The 12,162-nt window shown below is 40.9% G+C and overlaps 1 protein-coding gene across 1 annotated transcript in view; it reads left to right on the top strand.

Annotated features, from left to right (window-relative positions):
• LOC126175006 (nucleoprotein TPR-like) overlaps positions 1 to 12,162 on the top strand; it is a 361,682-nt gene that overhangs the window by 137,815 nt on the left and 211,705 nt on the right. The window contains exon 11 of the mRNA XM_049921492.1: positions 3,218 to 3,487. Within this exon, the coding sequence (XP_049777449.1) occupies positions 3,218 to 3,487 (270 nt within the window). The remainder of the gene's footprint in view (positions 1 to 3,217; positions 3,488 to 12,162) is intronic.

Raw genomic sequence — 12,162 nt, 5'->3', positions numbered from 1 at the left:
GCCCTGTTTCTTTCATGGTGCGATGTAAGCTCTCTTAGTGCTTTATACACACGAACATGCAGGCTTCCTACACCACTGCAGTTGCACACGCACAATAATGCGTTTTCTGGAGCTCTCTGGCAACTGGTAAATCGAACCTATTTCTAACAGTATTGCGAACGGTGGTTACAAAAGCGTTACTTTCAAAGGAAATTTCTTTTCACGCACGATGAATTATGTTACATGTGAGAAAGTGGAATGGACATCTAAATCACAGAGCGTTCGACACTGAACAGTTTGAGGAGCAGCCACTTACAAGAATTTCGAGCCGAGGCATTTATGTCATAATTTTAAATTTACTGGCACATTTGTGTGATGTATCTTAAAGTATAACACACGCAAAAAAAGATCAATATTACATGTGAAAGTTTAACTTCTATTGTAGCGTGTAAATCTTAGAGACCAATATTATTATATGTGAAAGCTTAGCTTTTCTTGTAGACATACGGTACTGTGTACATTACTTTAAACCGTTAACTTTTCCTCTTGTGTGTTCGCGCTATGTAACCAGTAATCTTGCTATTGGCTGACTATAACACGTGTCCTATGCTATGAATAGCTGCTGTCATCGGCTGGCTTGAGATATGACTCGCTTACAAAAGGACATAGCAACCTCGGTTGCATTGTTCCGGAAACTAACGCGCTGTGTTTGGTGCAATTCGAATTTATACTTTCATAATACAAAAATATGCAGCGTATATGTTGCTGCAAATCAAAGGTCTTTCCAAAACTTCTCTCCTTTTTTTTTATTAAAAGTCTCTCCAAAACTTCTCTGCTCCGCATTTTTTTTTTTTTTTTTTTTTTTTTTTTTTTTTTTTTTTTTTTTTTTTTTTTTGGGGGGGGGGGGGGGAGTTCTACGCGATTATATAAAACGTTAACCATTCAAAGGATTGATAAATTTTACAGTTCCGAGGGAAAATCTACGGAAAACCTACAGTGACTTAGCACAGAAAAAGTGTATTTTCGATATTTTTTACAACCGGATATCCGGGAGAAATCCGGGAATTTTTTTTCCTTGTCCCCGTATACACCCTGTATTAACCCTTGGAATATCAAGGGGTAAGGGGTACTTTATGCCGACTTTTCAAAAATATTATAGTTTACTTTGTATTTCAAATTTTGGAAAAATATTTACTGTTTATAATGATTTCTTGTATCAGATTCTGCTATTGTTTTAAATATTTCAGTAAAACTTAAGTAAAAAATTCAAGTCTTACAATTAGTAGTGAATGTGACTCTTTGCAACGATCATATTCGTATTTTCAGGTTTAGGATCCTTCTTACGCAAATGTATGTCTTTAAAAAGTAGATTGTGAATAAAAGTCAAGTGCTATTAATGAAATTGGTATTTCTTAAATTTTTTTGTGTGGTGGTCCTAAAGTATCCCTTCCCTTGGTGTACATATACACAGAAAATGTGTTTGTGTTGCCTCCTTCACGAGTTGGTTCTTAACTATCTGCTCAAAGTAATTTAGGACAAGACATTCAAAATAATGGCACATGAATCCTTGTCCCTGGCACCAGTTTCGATAAGATGACGCTGGTCTATAAAAGCATCCTATTATTTTTTTAAAAATTTTTTAAATCCGCTCTTCTTGCTTAAATTCACCCAGATTAAATCCTGAGTAACCTTCCTAGATATTATCGAATTCTTTACTGGAATAAATACGCCGGCACCATTGGTAACTAACCTCTCCTTCCAATAAGTATCCCAATCTGAATTCAGGATTTCATTGCTATTCACTTCTTGTTTCAACCAACTTTCTGTTCCTAACACTAAGTGGGCATTATAACTTTCAATAAACCATACTGATTCTGGGACCTTGCCATTGATGCTCCTGCAGTTTATTAATATTATATTAATGTCTTCCATTTTTGATCTGCTGGGAGGAGCATTCTCTGAGAATAATGTGACTGATGTATCTACCATTTCGACAGGTAGTTCAGCTCTGATCTCAAGGGGAGGGGCGTTCCTTTAACCTAAAAAAGTTCACATGTGTACACCCCACATACTCTGCTACTGTAGTAATTGCTCCCTGCTTCAAACCAGAGGATTGCAATAGACTCTGGGTAGGATGCTGAAAATAGTGAGCTTAGCCTGCACCCCATAGGCTGTGTTAGCTGTCTTCTCCAAATCAGCCTTTTGCCTTCAGGTACTGAAGATGGCCTCTGAAGTCAAGCAGCAGGCATTATTCGTGCTAGCATGAGCCACGATTTACAGATGATTCACCCATTTTGCTTGATAGCTGCTGTCAGAGCTGTCCACATTTCAGACGAGATCCCCGTGCAGACATACAAAGTGCCCACTGTGATTCTTACGTGGCCTGCACAATCTTTATTGCCTTAAATGCTATTTCCATTAGGGGCTCCATGATCCACCTAACTTTGGATCTCCCATTGACTAGTGTACTTCTTCTGCACTTGCCCAGACACAAATTGGAAGTAGTAGCAGCTTGCTCATGCTAACGAACTAGTCTGGTGTTGTCGGACTGCACTGTATGTACCGTATTGTCTGAGTTTAGCATATATGAAGAAAGACACAATACACAGAATTGACACATGAAACAGAGCTCTGCACAGTGAAGACAATACAGAATGTTGACAGCACTGCTAGTGTGCATTATACTGTAAGCTGTGCAACTGTTGGTAATGATCTGAAAGAAGTGAATGTGGGTCAAAGACATGCACTATAATGTGACTTCTGTTGATCCTGCTACTTCCATCACCCACCATGCTGATTGACTTCTTGGAGTCCATGAATGGTGTCCTTCATGGTATGTTGTTCACAAACATTAATGTGTTTCCTGTATTCCAGTGTCCAATTTTGCTCTGATTTTGAAGGCGGTACATTTTTAGTATACTGTTTGTATTTGGTAAAACTCACTCAAAACTTGAGAGGGTGCTTGCTAAATGCTACAAAAATGCACAGACATGCCTTTTGTGGCTGTTGTACACATCCTGTGGATTGTCTTAAGAAAATATGCACAGTGAGTCTGCAAGCTCTATTTTTGTCTAAATTGTAAGAACTTGCTAAATAATATGCATGAGTCCTTAAAGTTGTCCATATGTCTTCAGCTTCTAATTGTTTAACATGATGTCATAATAATTACAACCAGTGACCTTATGTACAACAGTGTGGTAATTCTGTTGCTCAACTTTAAATCTGGTATAATTTTTAGTTGCAGAAAGATCTTGCTGATAAAGATGTCATCATAAAAGACCTTCAGAAGCAAGTAGGACAGGAAACAGTTTTGCGACAACAATTGGATGAGAGAACTGTTCAAGGAGCCTCAATGGCTGCACAACTCCAGGTGGCTCAGGATGGATTAAAAGTGTTACAGGCAAATACTGCTGGCTACAAAACAAAATTGGTTGAAGTGGAAAAGAAAAGCCGCAATTTTTCTGCTACAATTTCAAAGCAAGAAGGTATCATCCAGCAGTTAAAACATGTAAGTACCTGCTCTCTCTCTCTCTCTCTCTCTCTCTCTCTCTCTCTCTCTCTCTCTCTCTGTGTGTGTGTGTGTGTGTGTGTGTGTGTGTGTGTGTGTGTGTGTGTGTGTGTGATATACACTCCTGGAAATTGAAATAAGAACACCGTGAATTCATTGTCCCAGGAAGGGGAAACTTTATTGACACATTCCTGGGGTCAGATACATCACATGATCACACTGACAGAACCACAGGCACATAGACACAGGCAACAGAGCATGCACAATGTCGGCACTAGTACAGTGTATATCCACCTTTCGCAGCAATGCAGGCTGCTATTCTCCCATGGAGACGATCGTAGAGATGCTGGATGTAGTCCTGTGGAACGGCTTGCCATGCCATTTCCACCTGGCGCCTCAGTTGGACCAGTGTTCGTGCTGGACGTGCAGACCGCGTGAGACGACGCTTCATCCAGTCCCAAACATGCTCAATGGGGGACAGATCCGGAGATCTTGCTGGCCAGGGTAGTTGACTTACACCTTCTAGAGCACGTTGGGTGGCACGGGATACATGCGGACGTGCATTGTCCTGTTGGAACAGCAAGTTCCCTTGCCGGTCTAGGAATGGTAGAACGATGGGTTCGATGACGGTTTGGATGTACCGTGCACTATTCAGTATCCCCTCGACGATCACCAGTGGTGTACGGCCAGTGTAGGAGATCGCTCCCCACACCATGATGCCGGGTGTTGGCCCTGTGTGCCTCGGTCGTATGCAGTCCTGATTGTGGCGCTCACCTGCACGGCACCAAACACACATACGACCATCATTGGCACCAAGGCAGAAGCGACTCTCATCGCTGAAGACGACATGTCTCCATTCGTCCCTCCATTCACGCCTGTCGCGACACCACTGGAGGCGGGCTGCACGATGTTGGGGCGTGAGCGGAAGACGGCCTAACGGTGTGCGGGACCGTAGCCCAGCTTCATGGAGACGGTTGCGAATGGTCCTCGCCGATACCCCAGGAGCAACAGTGTCCCTAATTTGCTGGGAAGTTGCGGTGCGGTCCCCTACGGCACTGTGTAGGATCCTATGGTCTTGGCGTGCATCCGTGCGTCGCTGCGGTCCGGTCCCAGGTCGACGGGCACGTGCACCTTCCGCCGACCACTGGCGACAACATCGATGTACTGTGGAGACCTCACGCCCCACGTGTTGAGCAATTCGGTGGTACGTCCACCCGGCCTCCCGTATGCCCACTATACGCCCTCGCTCAAAGTCCGTCAACTGCACATACGGTACACGTCCACGCTGTCGCGGCATGCTACCAGTGTTAAAGACTGCGATGGAGCTCCGTATGCCACGGCAAACTGGCTGACACTGACGGCGGCGGTGCACAAATGCTGCGCAGCTAGCGCCATTCGACGGCCAACACCGCGGTTCCTGGTGTGTCCGCTGTGCCGGTGCGTGTGATCATTGCTTGTACAGCCCTCTCGCAGTGTCGGAGCAAGTATGGTGGGTCTGACACACCGGTGTCAATGTGTTCTTTTTTCCATTTCCAGGAGTGTATATATATAGACACACACACACACACACACACACACACACACACACACACACACACACACACACTATTCGGGTTTCATACAGTATTGCAATAATAATACTGTAAATTCCTGATCGGATAAGTGACCTTTCATTACTTGTTTTACATTTCAGTAAATTTTTTTTCATATCTTAACTTCTAATGTTTTAACACTGTTTTGTGATACATACTCTGTATTGTCTTATTGGTAATTTTTTATTCTTTTTATGAGGTAGAATTTATCTGAATGGAAGAGGAGTTAGAGACTTACACAACATACTGATACTAGTAAACAGAGTGTTTGGGATGGGGGGAACTGTCTTCTAATTTTTACCTCCGATGCTCTCAACACTGCATGAATACATTAAAGTTGGATTTATGCTTGCCAACGCACGACACAGTATCACACACTCTTAGTGTTGCTATACCTGTTGAAAATTTGAACACAAAATGATTGTATGTGGAAGCAAAATGCCTTGCTCTAGCGAGCACCCACTGCAGAGTAAGAATGGTGAAAAAATGCAATAACTGAAGTTCATCAACTAAATAATAAATACTGAAGCATGGAAGGTATTTCATGCACAGCAGCCCAAAGAGTTTGCTACTTTGTTTACCTCTACCCATGAAAAACCATTGCTAATTCACAGTGCTATACAGACAGATGATGATATCACTGTACAGATGCAGAGGTGATGTGATCTGGTTGACAAGGGTTTGTGCATTGGAAAGGCTTTGTAAATGAAAGACTCAAGTAAAAAATAATAAAACCAAGTATATTCATTATACTCGGTACAGATGGGCACACCCAGGTCAGTCAATGAGGCTGTCAGCTAGTCTTGGCAGGCCATGAGGTAAAGTTAATTTTGTGTTAGAAAAAAAGACATAGGAAAGGAGTCACATCTTTGCTAGCTGGAAGCCGGGGCCAGAGTGTGTCTAGACTACAACTGAAGCTCCAAGTGGTGATTAACAGACCTCACGTGTTTTCTTTCCCATGTTTCCTATTAACTACCTACATTGGGTTCATAATGGATATGTTGTCGGCAGATAACTTTTTACAGTAACAACCAACCTCTGCTGAAGTGATGACCCTATTTGGCAGGTAGATGACGACGAATTACACTTGAGCATTACAAGAAAATATCAAAATGAAAAATTTGAAATAAAGGTTAGACTGGCTAGGCGACCTGCACACAGCTACATGTGCTACCCGTAACTGTTAATAAAGTGTTTGACAATTCCTATTACAGGCTTCTACAGTTTGTAGAGAGGACTTAGTAGATAAAGTTTCGATAAGGAAATGTACCGTTTGGATTTGCAATAAGTTTGAAGATCAGACCACTTTCAAAGTGCCTGTTTCACAGTAGGCACATGAACTGACAAGAGTTCACTGTCATCAGTCTCTGTTCTACCTGGGACATCACATACCAGTTTTGTCGAACTGCCACAGCTACAATAATTTGGCATGTTTGCAACTAGGAGGGTTGACAGTGGTGCTCCAAGGACATGCTGCACTATCAACTTTGAACAGGATTCCTTCATCACAAAAAAGAGAACCCGACAATGAGTAGTTGACAGATTGCCCTTGCCAAGAGCTCCTGTGCAGCAGCACACAGGTCAGTGCTCATTGTCTCTGTTGTGTGCATACCATGAAGCAGATACAAAAATGGTTTGATCTTCAAACTTATTTTACATCCAAACAGCAAACAGTACTTTCTTATCAATACTTTATCTACGAACACCCCTCTACAAGTCCGAGAAGCCTGTAGAGGTATTTTGAACTGTGAACAAAAGAATAAGTAAAAAAAAAGTAGGTCATTGACTCACCATTCAGCAGTAATGTTTCCTGCCATGTCCCATACCCTCCCCTCAAAAAGAAGAAAGCCTGTAGGTAAAAGAACACATGCTTTGAGGTAACAAAACTAATATATTTATTGTATGGCAAATTTCCTATGTTTGATGACACAGATTGTCCTGAAATGAAACTTGACAGACAAATCATAAAATGATAAACCTTCTATAAAGGTCTTGGTCTCATTACCAAGATGGAAAGATAAGATAAAATTAACCCTAAAATGGTCCCATTATTCAGGAGAATATGGATTGATCGGGAGGGGTGCAGAAGAATTGAAGCTCCTTGCATATGAAACACCTTAATGTTTTTGTCTCTAAGAGAGACATTTTAAAGATAGGGATTCACCTGTGTTATGGGGCTACAAGGAACTTGTTAGTGAGTAATCCAAATGTGGGATGATTCTTTTTACTAATGTTTTGAACTTCTCACCAATCCCACTTTCATTGCCTTTCTAACAATTAAAATCACTGAAAATAAAAAACTGTCACTGTGGTAAAAAACACATAGGACAAACAATATGCTGTGTACACGAACAGTGTCTCAAACACCCACCTTCTATGGCACAGCAAAAATGCAGAGGTGAAACTTAGTATTTCCACTGGCCATTCCATGGATCATAGAGAAGTCAAAATCTGGCCACAGCCTCATCCTACTGCGGTTCAGTGATCAAGGAAGCAGTGGAAATACAATTAGCAGGATTGCATCCTCAGAAGCTGCACTTCAGTAGATTATCACTCACTTGATACACTTCCATGTTGTTGTTGTGGTCTTCAGTCCTGAGACTGGTTTGATGCAGCTCTCCATGCTACTCTATCCTGTGCAAGCTTCTTCATCTCCCAGTACTTACTACAACCCACATCCTTCTGAATCTGCTTAGTGTATTCATCTCTTGGTCTCCCTCTATAATTTTTACCCTCCACGCTGCCCTCCAATACTAAATTGGTGATCCCTTGATGCCTCAGAACATGTCCTACCAACCGATCCCTTCTTCTAGTCAAGCTGTGCCACAAACGTCTCTTCTCCCCAATACTATTCAATACCTCCTCATTAGTTATGTGATCTACCCATTTAATCTTCAGCATTGTTCTGTAGCACCGCATTTCAAAAGCTTCTATTCTCTTCTTGTCCAAACTATTTATCGTCCATGTTTCACTTCCATAAATAGCTACACTCCATACAAATACTTTCAAAAACGACTTCCTGACACTTAAATCTGTACTCGTTGTTAACAAATTTCTCTTCTTCAGAAACGCTTTCCTTGCCATTGCCAGTCTACATTTTATATCCTCTCTACTTCGACTATCATCAGTTACTTTGCTCCCCAAATAGCAAAACTCCTTTAATACTTTAAGTGTCTCATTTCCTAATCTAATTCCCTCAGCATCACCCGACTTATTCGACTAAATTCTATTATCCTCGTTTTGCTTTTGTTGATATTCATCTTATATCCTCCTTTCAAGACACCGTCCATTCCGTTCAGTTGCTCTTCCAAGTCCTTTGCTGTCTCTGACAGAATTACAATGTCATCGGCGAACCTCAAAGTCTTTATTTCTTATCCATGGATTTTAATACCTACTCCAAATTTTTCTTTTGTTTCCTTTACTGCTTGCTCAATATACCTATTGAATAACATCGGGGAGAGGTTACAACCCTGTCTCACTCCCTTCCCAACCACTGCTTCCCTTTCATCTCCCTCGACTCTTATAACTGCCATCTGGTTTCTGTACAAATTGTAACTAGCCTTTTGCTCCCTGTATTTTAGCCCTGCCACCTTCAGAATTTGAAAGAGAGTATTCCAGTCAACATTGTCAAAAGCTTTCTCTAAGTCTACAAATGCTAGAAACATAGGTTTGACTTTCCTTAATCTAGCTTCTAAGATAAGTCGTAGGGTCAGTATTGCCTCACGTGTTCCAGTATTTCTACGGAATCCAAACTGATCATCCCCAAGGTCGGCTTCTACCAGTTCTTCCATTCGTATGTAAAGAATTCATATTAATATTTTGCAGCAGTGACTTATTAAACTGATAGTTCGGTAATTTTCACATCTGTCAACACCTACTTTCTTTGGGATTGGAATTATTATATTCTTCTTTAAGTCTGAGGGTATTTCGCCTGTCTCATACATCTTGCTCACGAGATGGTGGGGTTTTGTCAGGACTGGCTCTCCTGAGGCTGTCAGTAGTTCTAATGGAATTTTGTCTACTCCTGGGTCCTTGTTTCAACTCAGGTCTTTCAGTGCTCTGTCAGACTCTTCACGCAGTATCATATCTCCCATTTCATCTTCATCTACATCCTCTTCCATTTCCATAATATTGTCCTCAAGTGCATCACCCTTGTATAGACCCTCCATATACTCCTTCCACCTTTTTGCTTTCCCTTCTTTGCTTAGAACTGGGTTTCCATCTGAGCTCTTGATATTCATACAAGCGGCTCTCTTTTCTCCAAAGGTCTCTTTAATTTTCCTGTTGGCAGTATCTATCTTACCCCTAGTGAGATAAGCCTCTACATCGGTACATTTGTCCTCTAGTCATCCCTGCTTAGCCATTTTGCACTTCCTGTCGATCTCATTTTTGAGACGTTTGTATTCTTTTTTGCCTGCTTCATTTACTGCATGGAAATGTCTTACAATTTAAAACCTAGTTCCTAAATCTCTGTCTTACCATTATATAATGTATCTGATACCTTTTAGTATCTCCAGGATTCTTCCATGTATACAAACTTCTTTTATGATTCTTGAACCAAGTGTTAGCTATGATTAAGTTATGCTCTGTGAAAAATTCTACCAGACGGCTTCCTCTTTCATTTCTCTCTGTCAATCCATATTTACCCACTATGTTTCCTTCTCTCTCTTTTCCTACTCTTGAATTCCAGTCACCCATGACTGTTAAATTTTTGTCTCTCTTCACTACCTGAATAATTTCTTTTATCTCATAATACATTTCATCAATTTCTTCATCATCTGCAGAGCCAGATGGCATATAAACTTGTACTACTGTAGTAGGCATGGGCTTCGTGTCTATCTTGGCCACAATAATGCGTTCACTATGCTGTTTGTAGTAGCTTACCTGCACTCCTATTTTTTTTATTCATTATTAAACCTACTCCTGCATTGCACCTATTGATTTTGTATTTATAACCCTGTATTCACCTGACCAAAAGTCTTGTTCCTGCTGCCACCGAACTTCACTAATTCCCACTATATCTAACTTTAACCTATCCATTTCCCTTTTTAAATTTTCTAACGTACCTGCCCGATTAAGGGATCTGACATTTCATGCTCCGATCCGTAGAACGCTAGTTTTCTTTCTCCTTTCACTTTCTCCTTCCTTTCTCCTTTTGACTTTCATAGGTTAGGATATATCTGCATCACAACTGGTACAACATATCTCTTGGAAGTCTCCCATTTTGCAGCACCAGTGGCATGTTGAACCCCACTGGAGGCATGTGCTGCATACATTGTGAAGGAAGCATTGCTTAAAACCAGGCCTTAGCACTGCCACTGACATGGCACATTTTAACTGGTGAGGTTTTCACAAAATTATCCAGGTCATAAAGCTGGTAAAGGCCCCACCAGAGGTGGTGTGAGATCCTGTGTGACTGATGTGGGAGAGGTGACTGCTTGGAAGATATCCGTCATAAACAAACTCTGGGCATAGTGGAGAGTTTCATAGGCATTGCTTTCCTCATAGAGGAATCTGATTCCCACAGTACGTTGTTTCTCACTTCAGAGTCAAGGGTGAGACACACCATAACATTCCTGATTAGTGTGTCTGCCTGTACAAACATTTAAGATTGCAATTCCTTCTTAACTGATAGACTGGCGTACTTTTTCAGCTATCAAAAACCTAGCTGCAATAATATGTTTCTCCATTGGAAAATGTTCTTGATACGCCTTGGACACAGTGCAAGCTAACTTAAATCCGTATTCTAAAGCAATATCTAGCCCACACCATATCAAAGTTCTGCCTATGACAGAAGGAGTCCATGATACTAGCACCTGAACCAAATTGGTTGCACACTAGCTGTGCACTTCACAGATCACATCTCAACTGGCTTGAGCTGGCCCTTGACCGGCTTCAGCTGGCCCTTGACTGGCTTGTATACTGGATTGTGGCATGGTCTTGTCAAAGGGCATGTTTAATACCAAGTGCTCTGTAGGTTGGGGTGCCACAGCAGTCAACAGTAATGTTGTAACAACTACTTAGTTTCTACAGTAGCATTGGGCGTGCTTATAGATTATTTATTGTAAAGGATCTAAGCTGGGCAATATTCTTACTTGCTCCACTGTTTTCCTTGATTGTGGCTTCAAGTTGTGCATACCCGAGCAATTAACAAATTATGACATTAACGTGTGCGATTATTAAGGTGAGAACTCATTAAAGAAGAATATTTGTTATATTCTCAGACTCGTATCCACAAGGAGATAGAAAACCAAAGGCAAGAAAGACAGTGTTGTGCTAGTTGCCAGGATGTAGCAGGATAAAGGCAAATAATGCAGCCAACAAAGAAGCCATGACTTTATGCAAAGAAAGGACTGTAATACAGTGGCCCATTCCCACATGCTATCATCTCTCTGTTGAGTAAAAGAATAATGTGTCAGTGGGACAACTGCCAAATCAACAACCTCACCTCGACACAAAACTATTACTATTCATAGCGATTATATGATGTGTTGCTTCCTGGCGTAAGAAGATTCTATTGCACATATACACTCATCTTCCTTCCCCATCAAGTTGATCAGCTAATTTATAAACATTGTGGAGTATCACTTTCTGTATAACATATTTTAACAATATGTGCTTTATTTGATGATGTCAGTACTCATTTCATGTAGAGATTTCCTTCTTAATTTAGATGACTAGTGTAACACATCTTTTGCTTCCTTTTTGAAGGATTTCAAAAGTTCCCTTGAATTGACTGCCTTTCGCTCTCCCATGTTTTAAAATTATCATTAGTGATCACACCTGTACACCCATGCACACTGAGTAGTACTGTTTGTTTAACATCAGACTACACCTTAAGCATTGTTGTATGATTCATTTGTCATTTATAGTTGACCACTATTAAATTATGATGATTAAAGTGCCATCTATTGCTACATGTTGTAACTACTTATTTTTCTTCTGCCATACATTTTCCCCCTTCTCTGATAATATTCCACTACAAATTGATGTCATTCTGACCAGCGGTGTTACTTCTACAGCGTTTTGAAAGCTTAACTTTAATTATAGCCACCCTGTATATATTCCTCACTGTCATTTCTT

The sequence above is a fragment of the Schistocerca cancellata genome, chromosome 3, assembly GCF_023864275.1.
Source record: "Schistocerca cancellata isolate TAMUIC-IGC-003103 chromosome 3, iqSchCanc2.1, whole genome shotgun sequence".
Lineage (NCBI taxonomy): Eukaryota > Metazoa > Arthropoda > Insecta > Orthoptera > Acrididae > Schistocerca > Schistocerca cancellata.
Note: the sequence above shows the minus strand (reverse complement) of the source record. Positions and strands in the feature narration are given on the sequence as shown.